This window comes from Pagrus pagrus, assembly GCF_965226575.1.
Source record: "Pagrus pagrus genome assembly, chromosome: 17".
Lineage (NCBI taxonomy): Eukaryota > Metazoa > Chordata > Actinopteri > Spariformes > Sparidae > Pagrus > Pagrus pagrus.
This window is the reverse complement of record NC_140201.1, coordinates 11,999,057-12,019,067: the sequence shown is the minus strand read 5'-3', so window position 1 is coordinate 12,019,067 and position 20,011 is coordinate 11,999,057. Positions and strand designations below refer to the sequence as shown.

Here is a 20,011-nt window from a genome sequence, read left to right as displayed (position 1 = left end):
ACTGGCAGGGATGTCAATGATTTCAAATGACATACGCACCGACATCACACTGTGATCATAAACCTGGATGATGTTAGGAATAATAATGCTACTCTGTGGTCTGTGCAAACAGCATACCTTTCTTCCATGAAGGTTTTGCAAGTCACAGAAGCCAGAAAAAAACACACACATTTGTCTTGCAAATGCTGCCGTGCTGATTATTTCACGTGGAAGAATGTAATTCAATTCATTCTGTGCAACCAAAACAATTAAAAGGTTGAAATAACAACAACATCAAGCTGAAGACAAAGCGCGTCTAGGAATGGCTAGGAATCAAAATCCAGATATCACTACGGCATCTTGAAGGTGCAACATGTAAGAATTGGACACCTGTACTCCAACAAACAGGGCATATCTAGCATATCACCAGAGCCGCTAACTGCTGCTAACTGTGTTCTGTTTTACGACTGCAGCTACTTTTAGCTTGTTAGCCAAGTTAGCCATGCAGCTAGCAGGAAGTTGGAGTTTACACCACTTTTGACTGGTGGGAGAAAGAGGTTTATAGGCCCAGGGCTAGCTGGTTAGCATGCTTACTTCAGCAGATAATCGACATCAACACATAGACATAGACTTCTGTTATTTCTTTACATTCCGTTAATAATAGTTTTAAACTAAAATTCTTACATATTGCACCTGTAAGAGCCTGCTTAGCAGCTATCAACCAAACAGAACATAGGAAATAGAAAGAGCTACGAAACACTAGATTGTGTTTCATGGGTTGTTTTGTTTGTTTGTTAAAAAAAATTAGTCACATAATATCTGTGCATGGGAAGTGAAGTATGGTTAAGGTTGTATAAAGTGTAGGTAAATAAAGTTACTTTGCTAAGGTGAGGGAAAGATCATTGTGATGGGAAAAAAGACGATGACAAGTAAGTCAATTCCGCAGTCTGAAAAGTTAAGGTTAACGTCTCCACTGATTTTTGTCAATGGACATAAATCTTGTCCTGCAAAATCATCCAATATGGACATAACACATACAGTGCAGTGTCAAAATTAAGCAAATATGTCTTGGGTTCTGTACAGTAGTACCAAAAACCTAAATCACAACACACAGGCTCTTGCTTCATTTCTTCTTCGATAACGTTTTCTAATGAAGGCAGGTTGGACCAGTCATACACAAAAGTGATTATGAGATCAACCAAGATCACAATCACTTAGATTATCCGTGTAGTTTAATGAGGAACTATCTTTCATTTAATAGTCATCCTAATTAAAACATTTTATCAATTTAATTAAGGACACTCTCCCAGGGAAAGCTACAGTACAGTGCAAATTGTTAGTGCAATTAGGTGTATTTGCTAATTTCTTCCAGGTATTCCCAATTTTGTGGTTAAGTAGCCACGTGGGGTACCTGGTTCTTGGAATGAATTCAGTTTAATAATGTTACCAAATTAAAAGCAGCACTGACATGAGAATATTAGAGAAAACAAGTTTTTGGAGGACACTGAAATCCCATTAAGCCGGCTTTAACCCAGTTGTCACTGACCAAAAAGCAAAACGAGAAGTGCAAGCAATTTGTAATTTATGGTCCTATACAATATTAATGTGTTTCAAAATGTTGGGATCACAGTGTGGGTGTGTGGGTGTGTGGGTGCGTGTGTGCGTGTGTGCGTGTGTGTGTGAGTGTGTTTGTACATCCTAGCTTTCAAAAGTCCGCAGGCACAGAGAGCAGGAACAAGACCAGCTCTATTAATCATATCTGTTTGTTGCTCCGACATCATGAAGAGGGTGGACAGGTGAGAGGAGACCCCCCCAGAGTTCAGAACACTCTGTTTGTTGCAGTCAATTAAGCCAACTCCCTCTCGGAGGCCTTAAAAAATGTGAGGGGGGGGTGGGGGGGGACTGAGAGGAATTATTTCACAGTGCTTGAATCTGTGTTTAACATGAGAGTCGGTTAATAATATGATTCACCCACACGTCAGACGAACGTTTTCACACAAGTGGCCGCTTGCTGTGCTGTCGACATGCCGAGCTGGAACGTGGCTCTAGAACACGCAGCAATCAAGGGTGGTGCTCTCACCTCGTTATGGAAACTTGTCATTGGAAAATCACTTTTAAATGTTGATTAATGTGTATGAGGTGAGGCTTGTCAAGTTAATGCTGATTTGAGGGCGAGCAGCATCACCTTCAAGGTTGAAAATCGGTAAAAAAAAAAATAAAAAATTGCCATCATTGGTTGTAGATGGGTGTCATACATTGTTTTCTCTCACCAGAGAGAGAGAGGGAGAGGGAGAGATCAGGATCGGTGTATGTCTGGTGTCTTCGTATCGTTCAGTGCACAAGCATGTATGTGTCTGTGTGTTCCATGTTAATCACTCTCCCCATAATTACCATTTTCTTGTTAATGGATTGGACCTTTTAATCACCATTTTGCCCTGTGTCCAAGGCATGTGTGTTTCCATGTGCGTGTGTGTGTGTGTGTGTGTGTGTGTGTGTTTGTGTGTGTGTGAAGGACGGAAAGAGAGAGAGAGAGGGAAAGAGGAAGATAGAGAGAGAGAACGAGACGGCAGAGGTAATTTGGCTTAACTAGCGGGGGGGGGGGGGGGGGGGGGGGTCTAACTATGCAGACCATAAATCTTCCACACAGACACGTGCGCACACACACACACACGCGTCATGCACACGTGAATGCCCATGTGCGCGCACACTCAAACTGCACATCCTTTCCTGTTATCTCAGATAAGCAGGAAATCCTAATCAACCAATAAGAGCATAGAGGGCATCGTTCGCTATCTGTTTGCTCGCCGTCTCCTAACCCTGCAAAAGTGGGGAAAACATTAAATGTCAGACTCATTCTATTCTATTCTATTCTATTATTTTGCTCCCTTGTTTAATTAACGCTATATGGCAATTTGAGCAATCGAGCTGATTAGAAATTATGCCCGTTGAACCAAAGGAACATGGTTCATTCCCCCTCGGCATTGCTTTTCAGCAACTGACCAAGTATCAAGAGGAGGACTCATTTCATCTCTCTATGATCCAAGTCCTTCATCCTTAACTGAACCAAACCGGATTTCCTTGGCTTGCGCCGCGTCAGTGGAAGTTGCCTCTTGCGCGCCTTACGTAATCAAAGAAATCCACTTCTAACTTTAGCCAGAACCCCATCGACGGTGTGAGCTCGTGTCTAATGTTGACCACACGATTGAAGCTAAAAAGATATCCTGAGGTGACAGCGAATAGTCAGGCTGTGGTTTGGCCAAGGGTCAGGCAAAACAAGTTTGTACGCACTCTTTCTTGCAGTTTTTGTTTCCCCAGCCAAAACTGACATCAAGACAGAGAGCTCTTAAAAACTTTTTTTTTTTTTCTTTTCGACTAAAGAGGCAGCAATCAGCACTAACGGCTGGGGGAGGGGGGAGTTCAAAGATACATCAACTTTCTGAAACAGAGCAAACAAAGACAAAAACACGAATACAGAATGCTCTCATGTGAAATAATGAAATGAAGAAAATCCTGTAATACAATTGAATCATCTATAGAATACAATCCCATATAGACGAAGCTAACTGAGAAAAGTGGCTTTCAGTCTCTATTTAAAGTGTTTGTGTTGGCGTGTGACCTGCAAATGAACTTGTTTGTGTCAAACCATGCTGTTGTTCACATCTCTTGGGCACGGAGTTGGCATCCTTTTCAGTTGTTTTTTTTCTTTTGTTGGGGGGATCTGTTCCATTAACAGAGCCTCTTCTGTGCATCTGCGCATCCCTCATCGAACTGGCCAAGGCTGCTGTGTGTATAAAGTGCTGTAGAGGAGCTACAGGAAGAGCCTCTTGTGTGAAGCTTTACTTCTACTGTTTTCGGGTAGGATACTCTTGCTTCCCAAAATTAGTTCCAGGTGAGTGCTCCCATTCGCAGCATCCAAAATGAACTCAGGGCTCGTTCACGCTAGTTTCTGTTTCTTTTAGTGTTGTGTTGCTACTTTTGTGTTGCTTCTATAGAATGACACGTGAGCAAGACGGAGAAGCTTCAAGGATCCGTGTTTGAAAAAAACTCAGCGATGATGGATGCTCCTACGGTAGATAAAACATGATAAAGTGCTCTTTAGGGTGCCCTCCCAGTGGAAAAAACGTGATAAAGTGCCCTTTAGGGTGCACTTCTTGTGGAGAAAACATGACAAAGTGCCCTCTAGGGTGCCCTTCCAGTGGAGTGATGAAGTGAACTCTTTTCACTATAAATATATCAAGACTGACCCCCTGTGCATACATGTGGTGCCCTTTTTATTTTTTCGCCCCTGCCCCTCAAAAATCATGAGTCCGCCACTGTCAGGGATCCAATACAACAGCTGATCAGTAGTACATCGAGTTATGCTGCGACTAGACAAAATGTTGTTTTTGTTCTTTATAAGTTTTATTAAAAAACATTTTGCCTCAAATTAAACTGTTTGACAAAAACTAGTTGTTTTTACTCCTCTCGAAAAGCTCATGCAACAAATAACATGTCTAATTGTAAGGGCTGCTTCTGTGCAAATAAAAAAGGAAAACCTGGACCTGGTAATCAAGCGTGTTTGCTTTCTTAATGACTGGCCTTTTAATGATTTAGCTACCACAATTTCCCTCCTTGTCTGATGCATTTTTTGTGCCTCTCTCAAAATGTTCTTCAACTCAATAAAACCAAAGTTCTGTTCAGATTAGGAGCTCGGGGGAGTTGACAAGGTCTTTTTTTGTGAACAGACATTATGTGCAATGACGTCCGTCAAAGCTCTACTGTCAACCTAATCACCATCAGTGTTTATCCATGAGAAAATCAAACATTTCAATAGATGGCACTCTCACATTTCACAGTTGATTTGATAACTTAATAATAATATAATTGCGGGGATAAAGTCTCAGACAGATGCTATTAGGCCCTATTGATTGCCTGATAAAATCATAAGGCAAGGAGAGAGTAATAGCTTATCTGAAATTAGTTCTTTCTGGGTATTGTGCTTTTTTTCTTTGCAATCACAGCTCAATGAAATTGTACAATAACTAAAGGGAAACCACAGTGTCACTGATTGAGCCTCGGCAATTTGCGTACTACAGCAGGAGCGAGCCTTGTTGCTATACAGAGACATTTGTTCCCTCTGCAGTTAGATTATAGTACTGCTCATCCAGCACTGACAACATCTAGTCTCTATTTGTTGAAACAACAAACCGAGATGTTCTTTTAAAACACAGGTACTTTCCAAATAATGCATTTATACCGAAACTGAAAATATGAGCTTCAGTCATTTTCTGCACTCAGTTTCCTTTTAAATTCATGATCCCTAATATTTTATCATTAAACACATTAGCTGATTAAAGCTCGGCGTTAATTGGCAAAAACACAAAGGAGTGCCTTTTCATAGCTTCAGCCTAAAGAAGTGAAAACTGGCTGCACATCAATGGTGACCTAATAATAAACACTGGGCTATATGCCATTACAGGTGTTTGTGTTGTGTTTGAAGTGCTACATTTTCATGGAGATTAGAGAAGGTTGAACATGAATAATTTGCTTAATAAAGTGTGTAAAATACAGTTTTAATTTGTCTTCTGAAACAGGCTACTGCCATTACAGTATGCGGGCAAGTGAGACTTTTTTTCTTTTTTTTTGCTAGTGATCCATTCTCATCCAAATTTTTTCTCTCCTGTGTTTAGGACTTGAGAACAAATGGAAAAAAAAGGTTTTGCCAGGATGATCTTTCTAAGTTCTCAGAGGAAAACTTTTTTTCGCACATATTTCAGGAGAAAAATACATTTCAGCAAAATGTTTTTTCATGTGTAAAACCAAGTGAATTTTATTTCCAGGGGGATTTTTTTGTTTCACCTCCTGAAAATGTATTTATTATAAACACCAGAGAGAAAATAATTTAGATCAGACTGAGAAAAGGCATCAGCTGAACAGAAACATTCTCTCACAAAAAGTCATCATTAGACAAAAACTGGTCCTACCTGGTCCTGAAGTTAGCTGGATGCGGGTGTCCATCATACAAGGACAGGAAGTCATATTCTTCTTCTATGGCGAATGATAAGAACATGAGCTGGATTCTACTTCCTTCCTCCCCGACAATGACCCAGGTGCAGTTCGCCCCATTGGGGTAGCCATAGGGAAAGCCTGGCGATTCTATACTGCCATTTCGGCCTTTCAGTGTGCCGCCACATGTGTAGATGAAACCTAAAGGGGAGAAAAGAGAGAACATTTCATTTATCTTGGCAGAGTTTTATTTATCTCTACAATGAGAAAACAAAATGGTGGTGGCAAATAACAGCTGCTGTGTTGTAGACACAAGGATAAGGAGGCAAAAAGAATAAAAGGAAAGAGAAACGTCTTTTATCGTTTAGAGTCTAAGGCATGCTGGTGGCACACGCCATGTGTGCAACTGCATCTGTGTGTGTTTCTCTCTGCATGTAGTTAGCATTAGTCAGTGTGTGTTGAGCAGTGTGTGCTGTGTCTGAGAGCTGGCTTGGTTTTCAGCTTTGACAGACACTGAGTAACAACTGCAGGGTGCGCTCACACAATAAGAAACAAATGCACACAGGCAGTATTGGTGACAAAAGTCCAAACATGCACGCACGCTGCTACTCTATATCCATCAGAACCCAAAGGCAGAAGACAATTATTATCTACAAACAACTTTTTTTTTTAAATAAATGGAGTTAAAAGTGCTAATCTGCTGGCCCAGCCCAGTACTGGTGGCTCACTAGTCATCGTTTCTTTTACAGGTAGCAGTCTGGTACTGAAGGAAAATATTGCCTTCCATCACCATAGGAACAAGCCACAAGTCAGCATGAGAGACACTAAGTAGGTCAGACTGGGTCTGATATAACCTGGTTCTTTGATGCTGATATATGCTCACATATTGATGAAATATATTGCCAAAACTGTTGAATCGAGTATTTATCAGAAAGTCTTATAGCTCCATGAATCTGCAATGCTGCGAGGAACATAATCTTTTCACTCCCCACAGCGAGGGCACAGGGTACAGTCTGTTTCAGAGAAGCACTCCAGGAGCTGATATCCGCTTTCAGCATGTGGTGCTTGAACCCAGGTCCCCTGACTGAAGGGAAACTCAGTAGTCACTGAGCTATTGTTCCACCTGACTAAATAGGTGAAATCAGTGAGCGACCAGAGCGTACTCTTGGATTCGGCCCGTGTGTTTTATTAAAGATCAAAACCCGGCTATGACGTGTCAACATGCAGGGCAACAATAGGTCTGTTGTCAGCTTTAACAATGCTTTTAAACATGACCTACGAGTATCATAAGTGAACGACATAAACATCTGCACTCACTGTTTCCATTCAGGTGAGAACACAGCTGACAGAAATGCAAAAATTCTTGTACACACCATGCAGCATCAACGACAGCTAATGATTTCTTCAGGGAGGGAGAGGATAAATACTAGATCTTAATGAGCTACTACAGGCCCCTCATTATGGCTCTTTGTATGTGGTGGGAGGCTGATACTGTAGGAGGAGGAGACAAGAAATGAGAGTATAGGAGCAGAGGAGTAGATGCAAAATTAACAACTAAATCAACAGCGGCAGTCATTATGAGTGTTCTCTCTGCAGTTCTCTGTAATGAAGGCACTATTTTCAAAATGCTAACACCTCAGAGTGCAATATCACATTAAACCATTGTCTAAAGTTTATTTATAGTCAGTTTAAAGGTGAACATCGACCATCAGTCTAATCCATATTCAGAACAAATAGGTGGCAGCATATACCTGCAATAATTGTTAACTGCTGCTAGCTATAGCTGCCATTAGCTGGTTAGCTCAGTTAGCAGTGCAGCCAGCGGTCCTGACCGGGAGCTAAGAGCACCAGGAGAAACAAACAAGGTGTTCTCAGAGGAAAAAAAGGTCCCCAAAACACAGTTTGAAGCTAGAAAGTTGGCAGGGTCCGCCAAATATAAACAAAGTACAGCAGTATGAAATTGTGTTGTGTCCGTTGTCAGTTTGTCTGTTTATTCAGTCATGAAAATGAAGAGAGTTTGTTCATTTACTTTGTTTAGGCATAAGAAAAATCACTCAATGAAGATCTTTAATGATGAATCATCTTCTGATTAAAATGTCTTCTCCAAAACTGCATAGTGCACCTTTTAATATTTGAACGTTTTCAACTACAATCTTACATATTGCACCTTTAACCTACGTCTAGGTCAGATTCACCTGTGAGTTGTCGCTTGTATGATGATGATGAGTACTAACTTAAAATGGCTGATGAACTATCAAGAGAAGTTTGCGTATGTGTCCAAATTTACAATATTTACAGACATTTTTACCTGATATTATCATCTTTGGATTTTCATCTATTTTTTTGAAGTGGATGAGAGGAGTGTAAATAATTAGTTTTTTATCCTTTGCACTTCCTGTTACAGGCTGCTTGTACTGATAAATTAGAAGTGAAGCTAATTCTGCTGCTGTACTTATTCCAATTCTCTCCGGGCTACAGAGCCTGCTAAATGCCTAAATTGTAAAATGTAAATGTAATTGATCTCCTTGGACTTTACGGTTCACATCAGGATCATTATCTCCCCCCTTTGATCTTAATGATCCCTTTATATCAAACACACCACAGGTGTTAGATGAAAACCTCGGCGCGTCCAGGACTGAAGTCGGACCAGAGCGTTTTTTTGGCGGCGCTCTATTGATCCCCCGGTGGAGAAACTCTTCACTTCTTCCACTCCACAGGGGAGACAGTTTGCAGAGTCAGCTTACAGAGCAAGAAACCCTCGGAGCTGGAAGGGATTTAGGATCATCCTGCTCAAGGACACTACAGCAGAGTAGAAACTTGCTGTTAGATTGGGCTTGATCTTATGTCTTCTTGCTGGGAGATGGTGTTGCAAATCACTATCCCTCTGAGCCTGTTGATATATTTCAACTCCCCGGTTCCGCTCGGCTTGATATGCCGCAGCTTTGGTATATTATTCCAGATTAAATGAAAGTCCTTAATTGAAAACTGCTGTTACTGTATGTTTTAAGTCCTTGAACTCCTAGGCCTTAATTGATCTCCTCTGAGTGCAAAGCCCAAATCAGGATGATCATCCCCCCTGCCTTTCATGTTTATGAGCCTCGTTATTTACCGTGGCAGTCAGGGCCAGAGGGACAGCAGGCCGATCCCGCTGGATGCTTTTCCAACCAATTATCCAGGACAGAACCCCAACCAAAAAACTGTGTGTGTGTCTGTGTGTGCCGGCATGTGTTTGTCCAGCCCTCATTTACCCAGACAATTCCAAGACCATCACAGCGACAGATATAATGACCAATGGCAGTCAGGACTGCAATTAAGGGCCGGTATCTCTGTCCTTTCACAACCAATCAGAGCTGAGATGTTGAGGAACTGGAAAGGACAGGCAGAGCCATATGAGAGCACACACACACACACACACACACACATACACAGACCTACCAAACAAAGTCATATCTATACAACTGACACTCACAAAATACACACATCCATATTACTTTTTCTTTGTTTCAGTTTGCTGAAAAGAAAACAAAGGGCTGGTGATTCCATCGCCTGCCTCTCCTGCTTTCTTCTACTGCAGAAAAAAAGGATTGTGCACAGCAAGAAATCAACTTATTGAGCGGCCATTTTGGCTCAGTTCAAAAAAGGGAGGCTCCACGTGTTTCTCGACAGAAATCAAATTTAATGATCAAAGTCAAACAGGATTCACGCTTCCACAAAGCAGCGGTTCACCTGAGGACAGCGGAAATATTCAGAGTTACAAAGACAAAGGCGGACATATCAGAACCTCAATCTCATCTGTTTATTATCTTAATTAAACTCTTTGTGATGTAACAAACACTGCGTGTCCGAGATAGCACTCGAGTGTTGAATAAAATCACTGATGTTTTGAATGGTGGTTCACTGACTATGGTTACCATGGAGTCATATTTATAAAGCATTGCCCACCATGAAGTTATAGAGGCTTTGAGGTGTTATCCAAAGTTCAAGCCAGGTTATTTGATTCTCCAAATGATTTGTTTATGTCGCTGATTGAATGGACCAGACCAGATGGAAATAAATAATGCCCATTTTTAAGCGTAATCTCTTTTTTCTCCAGTTCTGAGATTCTTTTCATAACTATGTGATTATGTTTGACAAGAACTTGGAATTAAGTTTTCAATATGTGCACAATATTATACATTCCTTGGATTTTATTTTCTATAAGTAATGAGCAAGAAATCCTCCATCTGCAGGAAAACCATGCACTGGAACAGAGCGATGCACAACTTTCAACAGCCAAATACTCAGACTGACTGATGCATATGTGACTGGAATCAAGATTTTGTAACCCGGTCTGTTGACATGCAGAGAGGTTATGAGGACAAGATTCAGGATTAAGCTCACAATAGAACCTTATTAGTGGAGTACAATGAATTGCTCTGCCAGAAAAAAGACAGGAACTCACACAAAGGCCTTATTTCATCACATGTTGCAGCAGAGATTGCAAATTGTGAAGTCTGAAGTGTTTACTGAACTCCCAGGGGTGCATTTTACTTATGCGCCTACAATTGGACTAGTTAGGATTTACTAAAAAGCTCCAAAACAAGACACAGCTTTGACGACCCAAAGGTAATATTCTGTCGAAATTGATAACTATGGTGGGAATATGGTGAAAACAACATGTTCAAAAAATGTGAACAACAAAAAGCCATGCCAGCTGTTATTTACAGGCTTGAGTGCTCCTGTGAATTTTACATGCAGTCAATCAAACTGTGAGAAGGTTGAGGGACAGGATATCTAAATGGTTCACACAGTGAGTCTTGTTTTGAGCTGACTGACTCTCATGAGGGTGATGCTACATGGTCTGGGGCTAACGCTAGCCCCGGACCTGAAAACCTTTTTCATCCAAAACTCCTGTGTTGGTGGTATAAACACTAATAATCCCCTGGGAGTCCGGCTAGCTGCATGGCTAACTGAGCTAAAAAGCTAACAGTAGCTACGGTCATGGATGTGCAAATTTACAGTTAGCAGTTACTCTGGTGAAACGCTGGCGCTATTTGTTGGGAGTATGAATTCAAGGCAACAAATTCTTATGTAAAGCACCTTTAAAAACTTAGTTTCAATCGAATGTATTAACATGTTTTAATATTTCTTAGTCTGTCTTATATTTTTGCTGTTTTCCCACTTTTAATACCCTGGTAAGGAACAGCTTAAGACCTTGTGAAGCTATCAGAAATGAACACCGCAATTTGTAACTGACAGTCCACAAGTGGAAAATATGAGTCTGTCACAACTGTATCTGAACTCAACAGACCTGAGGGTGTCTTGGTCCAAATGAAGTAACTTCATTAAATTGAACAGCTTGGATACAGAGCGGGGTGAATAAAGAGCGGGGTAGAGACCGAAAGACAGAGATGGAAAGCAGAATAAACAGAGAGAAAAGGACAGATTTCCCCTCGTTCATCATTGCGCAAAGAATGAAAGGATGATTTAAAAGTCATCACTCAGAGGGATAGAGGCGAGAGAGGAGGGATGGAGAGAGATGGAGAAATATAGAAAGACCGAATGGAGAGTGGAAGAGCAGGAAGAGAGGAGGAGGAGGAGGAGGAGGAGGAAAGAGAAACAGCGAGACGGAGACAGGGGTAAAAGAGAGACTTCTAATTATGCTGACTACCAGACCGAAACTGACAGCCCGCGCACGCACACAGCCTAGCGCGCGCACACACACACATGCACGCACACACACACACACGCACACACACACACACACACACACACACACACACACACATGCACAGAGGCACAGGGTCACAGAAAGACAGGCATACATGAACACACAGGCACACACAGAGGTTCACACAGGCATGCACACATACTAATACAGGCTGATTCAGAGCGATATGCACACAAATCCATGCTTCATTTCACACACATGAGTCACACGCACAGACACACAAACACACACAGCTTACTGAACACCATGTCCATTCAGTCTTGGTCTCTCACGTGCATATATTCACGTTAAAAGGCCTCCGGCACCCTGACCTTACTGGTTTACTTTTTCCATGAGCCCACTGACTCTGTTGCCATTCACGACACCATTTGGTCACCACACCCTGTTCAAATCCACACATAGAATATCTGGACACAGTGAAATCCTAATCTCTGTATATAGAGGCGCAACAGATACAACAGAAGAGTAGGCCATGGGAAGAGTTGGGCAACCATTTCGCAAAAAAGAAAGACTGATACCTTGTCCTGTCATGAAACCGGGTCACCTCTGGGACAAATAGATGCAGTTACTACAAGATAACTTACAGCTGTTTTCCCTCACAAAAAAAGACTACAGACTGTTTAGAGCCACCTTCGGAGTCTACAGGGCATGTGTGTTTAATACTAAAAAGATTGTGGGTGGAGCATGGCTTTAAGCAAGGCACCCCCCACCCCCCACCAAAAGACTTAAACAGAGATGCTAATTGGCGAACAGTGAAAGATTTGTGGTCGCACTGGGTAGCTCCCAGGTGTGAATATATGCACTGGTACTAATGAGGAACAGGGTTTAGCTGGAAAAGAGCATGCATGCTCAGCAAAACCTTCCCTGGATAAAAGAAGCTTAAAGACAAAGAAGAAAATCTGCTTCTTCAATTGAGTGGATTTAATGAACCCCGGTCTGCTATATAGGCTTGATCTCTTTCATCAAAGCAATATCTCATCTTGAATGTCTTAAATAATACACTGCAGGAAAGAAAAACACAAGCCTAACAAGTGGCTTATGCTGACACTTGTCATCGTATTATTTTATTCCCATTTTTAAGGTACAATTTGTTACAGACACACGTTTTCTAAGACTGTAGTTTTTGAGTTTCGTGACTTTAAATAGCACATCATCAAAAACTCGGTGTAGCCGCTTGTCCCTGGACCTCTTCTGTGTGGAGTTTGCATTGGCTTCCGTTTGCAGTGTAGACATAAGCAGAGTGCACTAATTGCCAGTATGGCTGTGTCCAGTTTGCCCTGTGATGTAAGCTGCTGACCTTTTCAGGATATTTAACAGCCTGCATTAGGCTCCGGTGAGACTTTTCTAAACTCGTCTGTTAAAAACATGGAGGCCATGTATCAGCTTCAGTATCACTATGTGTGGTGCAGCGGGGAAGCTGCTGCAAAGGCCTGACGCAGGGTGGCTCAGCAAAAATGGTGGCCAAAACTCACCTGTAGGCTTGTGCCATAAAGCATAACACAGGTGCTCACAGCAAAAAGACGGGGAAACAGACAAAGACAGGAAGTGGAAGGTAAAACTAGACAAATGCGGATATGGACAACCAACTGAAACAGGAAATCAACTATGTTTCCAAACTACAACAATACAGTCATTTGGCAACTTAAATGTTGTATGAAGCACTGTGAGCATTTAGCAAGCATCAGGATGGAGGAGAAACCTGCTGCCATTAAAACTTTTTCAGAACCACAAAATCCTGCCTTAAAGGATTATGAACCTCTGTGCCTTCCGTGTCTTTGCATCGGATGAGCCTTCACACTGGACTCCTCGTTTGCATTTTATCTTCCAAGGGTACCTGCACGAACACACCCACACCACGACCTCTTGTGTTCTTTTTGATGCAACACCGTATGCACTTATCCAGAAGGCTAATACATGCTGACAGACTCTAGCCCCCTCAAGCCTTTAAAGACAGTGATTAAAACACAAATCCTTGAAACCCAACCAAAACAAATATATATATATATATATGAATAAAAATCAAGCCGTTGCCATAGAGTAAGACAATTTGAATTCACACATTGTGAAACAGGCGTGACGATTCTGAGGGAGGGAAATCAATTGCTAAGCTTGTCATTTCCCACAGGGAACCCTATGATCAATATAGCCATTTCCGCATGGTGCTGAAAATGAGGAAACAGCGAAATTACCCTATTCTTCATATGAATGGGGCCCTCGATACCCCCTCAAGGCTGCTGGGCGTCCCCAGTTCCTACTTGGGGGGGCCAGCGATGTGGCCATGTGACACATATCTATGTGTGTATGTGTGCGTGTGATATAAAATATTACTCTTATCCTCAGCACTATTGTGACATTATGCCAGTCCAGCTCTGAGAAAAATGCGCTTTAAATTCTCTTCCATCTATCTGCCTCTCTCTCTGTGATTCCCTCTTTGTGTTCGTCCGTCTACCTTTCATCTCTCTGCCGCTCTCTCTTCCTCTCGCTCCGTCTCTGCCTCCCTCCGGGGACCTCGGTGATACCAGATTCGCTTAAAGGGCTATTCCGTCTAATCTCACTGACTCTCATTTATGATTAAAGAATGGCTTTCCCGCTGGAGCAAACTGACCAATCACTGCAGACAGACAAACCACCCAATCAGTATTCGGCTCACAGCAGCACTCGAGCTCCGGAGGCAAAATGAGATGTGTATTTGAGCACACGCATGTGTGTGCATGAATGTGGTGTTAGTTCATTTAAATGAGCTGTCCGTGCCTCTTGAAAACGATAGTATCTGGTCATTTTCTCTGAGGCGGTTTTGGAAGTGAGGGAGAAAGGATGAAAAAATGGGGGAAATGCAGAGGGGGGGTTGTTGGGGTTAAGCAGAGTGACAGAAAGGTAGACAAACCAAACGCAAAAAAAGTGCGGCCGGATGAAGAGTGGAGTGGCGGAGGCAGACAGGGGGGGAATGAGGGAAGAAAGAGAGATAGAAAAGGCAAAAATGCGATAGAGAGAGACAGAGCAAGAGAGAGTAAGCATGTTTGAAACGTCCCATTGGTTCCTGCTGTCAGGAACGCTTGTCAGCCAAGAATTAGACTGCTCCACGCTGCCACTGACTGACAGTTGGCCTGCGGTCTAGACTATACCCTGGAGTGGTTGAGGCTAAATAAGGGAAATGCCTAGAGAGAGACAGAGGGAACACACCGGGCTGAAAATCAATTTATAACACTGTCAGTCAGAGGCAGAGGGGGACGATGGGGTAGAGATAAGGGAAGAGTAAAAACAGAAAAGAGAACAGGAGCAAGGGAGAGATGAAGGGTGAGAAAGGGGGTCATATAAAATAGAGAGACAAAGACAAGATTTGAGAGCAAAGTAAACAAGTGGGACTGATTGAGAGACGATGAGACCAGAGGGGACCCGTTGTTGTGTTGAGGGAGAAAGACAGGAGGAAGTGGGGAAAGGGAGAGAGACAGGGAGAAAGATACAAACAGACAGACACATGCTACTCTGCTGTAAACCTTCAATATATCCACTGCAGGTGGCAGAGCCTCTTCAGATAATACCCCTCTGCGGAGAAGTAATCGGCCTAATTAAAGACCTTTAAAATGCTGGCATCAAAAGCCAAAGCATCCAGAACCACAACTGCTGCAAATCAAGATTACGTGACTGGAAACACTGGATTACTTCATTCATTTAAACTGATCAACTGTGTCATGTTTAAGCCACTGTTTAAATTCTCAGAGCAAATGCTGTGACTGCATAACTGTTCATTTAAATATTAATAAGCTAACCTGTAATCGCTATTCATACCGTACTTGAGTCAGTTTTTAATCACTATGTTCAAGAAATGCCTGGTGGAGGGATAACATACTGTAATTATTATTATTACTCACCTACCTTTAAGCAAATCTAATACAAGGGTTTGTTACCACTTTTTGTCATTTTAGTCATTATACAGCACAGCCTCCAGTTACTTGATATGTGAGATATTAAAGAAGACATTTTAATTATCCCAACTTGTCTGGGAACACAAAGGAACGTATTTAGAATGAAATAAAAGTGTCCAAGAGGAACAGTTTTAGTGCCTACCCACTAGAGCAAATACTGAAAACAGAACAGGGATAAACATAAATTGAAACAGAAATTACACTGGACTTCACCGCTGTAAACATGAAAGATTCACAAGGAAATGTAAGGCTGAGCAGGAAAAATAAGACAGAGACCGAGCACAGGAGCATGTATATGTGCAATATCTATGCTTCCAGGATACTATGTGCCCAGGGGCCTGTAGTTTCAATGGTCCTATGTTCCCAGGGTCCTACATTTCCAGATGCCTATGTTCCCGAGATGTTCCCAGGGTCTATTTTCCCACGGTCTGATAATTCCCAAGGTCTTATGCCTCCAGGGTGCTATGTTCCCAAGATGTTCCCAAGGTAATATGTTCCCAATGGTGTATCTTCCAAGGGTCCTATAGTTCCCAAGGTCTTATGTCTTTAGCATCCTCTGTTCGCAAAATATATCTAGGTTGCTGTGTTCCCAGGATGTTCCTCAGGGCCTACAGTATGTTCCCAGGGTCCTATGCGCCCAGATTCCTATATTTCCCAATATCCTGTCCCAGGTTACCATGTTCCCATGGTCCTATGTTGCCAGGGGCCAGTGCCTATGTTTTAAAAGGCCTATGGTTCCCAAGGTCCTAGGTTCCATGGGTCATTTAGTCCCTAGGGGCCTGTGTTCACAGGAGAGCACATAAGTAGAACTGGAAAACATAGAACGCTTCGTTATGTGCCGTATACATCTGGGGAACAGAGGACCCGTGGAACATAGGAATGACTCTGTATGGGCCAACAGAGATGGCTTAAATTGTTGAATATGTAGAAAAGGCCAGAGTAGACATAAAATACATAGGACACCATGTTCTGTTTCGACTCTCTTTCATGCAGCTGTCATTTACTTTGTGATCACCCATTAATCCAACTATGAAAGAGCTGTTTGCAGGCTAAATAAATAAATCCAACTCACTTTTTAATAAGCATTTATTTAACACTCATAGAGCACCAGCAGGAAAATGTAAGAAATTGAAGCATGATTTAGCCAGCAGGGTCAGCCCCTCCATTAGTCTCTGGCTGTTTCCTAGAATGCTGTTTCTGAATTGCTTGCTAGCCCATTTCAAGTTGACAAGGTCTGCTGTCCCATTAGGCTATTGTTGTCTAGAGTTATGCTGAGGGTGGAAATTACTGGGTGAGAAGCTCAAACCCAGGTGTTGGTGCAGTGTCAGGGCATTGGAAGTGTAGTGTAGGTGAGTATGATCAGTGCAGAAAGAGAGTGCGTGGGAGGACGAGTCTGTGGAAGCCAGGATTTGCTTTTAAAACCCTGTGGGGGAGTGTGAGTTTTAATTCCTCAACAAAATAAATGTGATGGACCTTTGTAACCCAGTGACAAACACACCCTCAGTTATTTCTTTCCTCTAAAACTTCAATCCAGCTTGCTGCAGTATGTGGGCATCCAGCGCATTTAATAATAGTTACATCACATCCTTTGTGGTGGTACAGTAAAGGCAGCACTTAACAGCTGTTACACAAAATACTAAAACAAAATAAGACTATTGTTTATCGAATATCTACAGAATATCCTGCTGGATGTTTTGTTTCTAAAAGCTTTAACAATCACGTTTTCTCCAGCAGTAACAATTTTAGACCACTTAACTTGAGAAGACCAATCTCTTTCAATCTCGACTCAAAATGGGTCATACCAGTTCTCTGCAGCACGCAAATGCATTCAAATTAAAATGGAAACCATCAGCACTCCATACTGTCGGCGAGTTGTAGAAACATAGATTTACTGTTGAAGCTGTTTAAAATTCTGAAGGGCTTTTATACCCTCCGAGGAAATTATATGTAAGTGCTATAAATTATACGTTTCATTGTTACTTTCATCGTAATGCTATTTCATCTTAATGCTTTTTCATTTTAAATGTGATTAGGATTTCAAAGTCAAAATGACTATCTTCGGCTGACCTGTTCCCAGTGCGCCTTCCAACTGTTTTGAGCACTGATTGTTGATGATGGTTTGTTTCTATGCAAGGAAGTAATGCTACAATCTCTTTGAGCGGTACCATGACTGTTCTTTGTTCCTGCATTTATTACTTGAAGGGTTTCAGGAAAACACTTTACAGCTGCAGTATCAGCAGTCGGACATTATAGAGAGGGGCATCCCTTTTTGGTTAACTAACCCAACGTCTGTAAAAAGGCTTGTCTACTAACCCCAGAAATGGTCCAGATTAATGGATCAGCGTGCTGCAAAAATGAAATGATGATTTGGCTATGTTCAGACAGCAGACATATAGTTTTTTTTTCTTAAATCAGATCTGAAAGACGCACTGTTTTTCGTGATGTTCTCGAAGTGACTGACATTCCTTACATCACCTGACAGGCCTTGAGTGCTATTCGGGACACATAACCTTGGTTCCAATACGGACAAGGTTAAGGAGTTCCAGAGGGTCTGGACTGAGACGCATCTGTAGAAATCTGCAATGGATCACATTTTAAACTACCGCTCAATGCGGCTTGGATCTGATTTGCTGTTTAAACTTCCTTAAATCAACAAACAGATTTAGGCTGGCAGTCTGAACACAGCCATGTGGAGCCGATTCACGAAAATTGCATTTCACATGGTTTTTATTGGTATCCGTACTGTCTACAGTTAATCTGGATACAATCTGAATACGCCAAAAATGGATTTGGGCTGGCAGTCTAAACATAGCCTTAGTTTGTCAAACAGTGTTTGACACTGCCACGACGTTTCGAAGGGTCTACTTTGTTTCATGTCGGCCTTAAGCAGCCACCATGACTCTCTTCAGATATAAATTGTGACACTGTTTCAATAACTGCATACAATTGCAACGGTACTGGGGGAAAAGGAAAATTATTTGTAAATGGCATTACACTTTTCTCTTAACATGATGTACTGTATATAAGTATACATAAACATTGTTTGTAATGACTATAATCAGTAAAATTGATTAATCTTAAGGTGTATTAAGTTTGTTCTATTCTATTCTATTCTATTCGTCTGCTGGGGAAAATGAGCACTATTGTATACTCTGCAAATTAGAAGCTGAAACGTTCAAATTATGTGAGATTACAATAATAAGCCATTATATTTGCAGGGCATGTTTCTAACTGCAGCATTCTGGCTTTAATGTCGGCTGGATAAATGGCAGCTTGGAGGACTTCTGGCTTTGCACAACCGCGGCAGTGTACAGGAGGGGGAGAGAGGAGCAGTGAGCAGTGAGGACAGGAAGCGATGGGAATAAGCAAGCACTCACTTTCACTAATAAATGAAAAAAAAAAAATCTGCTTTCTAAGAAAGTGGGTCACTGAGAGCTGGCAAAGAATGCTAAGCAGGGGGCATTTTTTTTGTAAATACAAGCTTGTGTGTGTGTGCGTGAGCATTGTAGAGGATGTGTGAGTTAGAGAGTGAGTGGCTGCTTGGTCTTGTCATTGTTAGAAATCATTGTATTTCCATGTCGATGGCTGATCGTCGGGCTTCAAGACGGGGAAGAGAGGGGCATGACAAGCAGAGGAAGAAGCGTATCGCAGTATTTAGAAGGTTTACTATTGATTTCATCAATCAGCTCATCATTGTCAGTGTGTCTAATGAGCGTTCTCCTGTGCGCATGCGCACGGACACAAGGGCCTACAGAACACATACACTGTAGAGACATGAAACACGCACTGATTGGCAGGTACGACACAGAATGAAGGGTTAATGAGGCAGAGAGAAGCAAGGAGACAAACGCTGTCTTGGGGGATTACTATTGATGTGTGTCTGCTGAGTTTCATCATCTACAATCTGACTAACGAGGACCCACACACACACAAACACACACTCCTCTGTTTTGCAGGTAAGTTCCTTGAAGTCTGTTACAGTAGGAACATGGACTGAGCTCAACTACTGTACCGCCGTGTTTACCCCACCTCTCTCTTCCTCCGTCTACTCTTGTGTTTTGGCGTCCTCGCCGCCTCTTTCCCACTCTTCTTCTTCTTACCTCTTCTGCTCTGCCTTTCTCTGATCCCCTCTATCATGTCATTTCTCTTCTTCACTCTCTCCCTCTTGTGTGACAGAAAGTGATTTCAAGAGTAAAGAAGATGACATGGGGTGTGTAATTTTGTCCTCTTTCCTCGGGGGGAATCCTTGCGGGAACCGCACACACACATACGCACACACACAAACGCACACACACAAACTTTCCTACTTTTTTATCACATTTGCTTCGGTTTCTCCTCCCATGCCTCCATCATCGTATAGCAACAGCTGGTATTATACATACAGCCGCTGCGGGATTATCGCACTAAGAGGGCA

General features: G+C 42.1%; 1 protein-coding gene across 4 annotated transcripts in view; it reads right to left on the bottom strand.

The window, feature by feature from the left end:
- Positions 1–20,011, bottom strand: part of csmd3b (CUB and Sushi multiple domains 3b) — a 341,165-nt gene that overhangs the window by 256,807 nt on the left and 64,347 nt on the right. For all 4 annotated transcript variants that reach the window (XM_084380344.1, XM_084380345.1, XM_084380346.1 and 1 more), the window contains exon 2: positions 5,943–6,165. In XM_084380344.1, the coding sequence (XP_084236470.1) occupies positions 5,943–6,165 (223 nt within the window). The remainder of the gene's footprint in view (positions 1–5,942; positions 6,166–20,011) is intronic.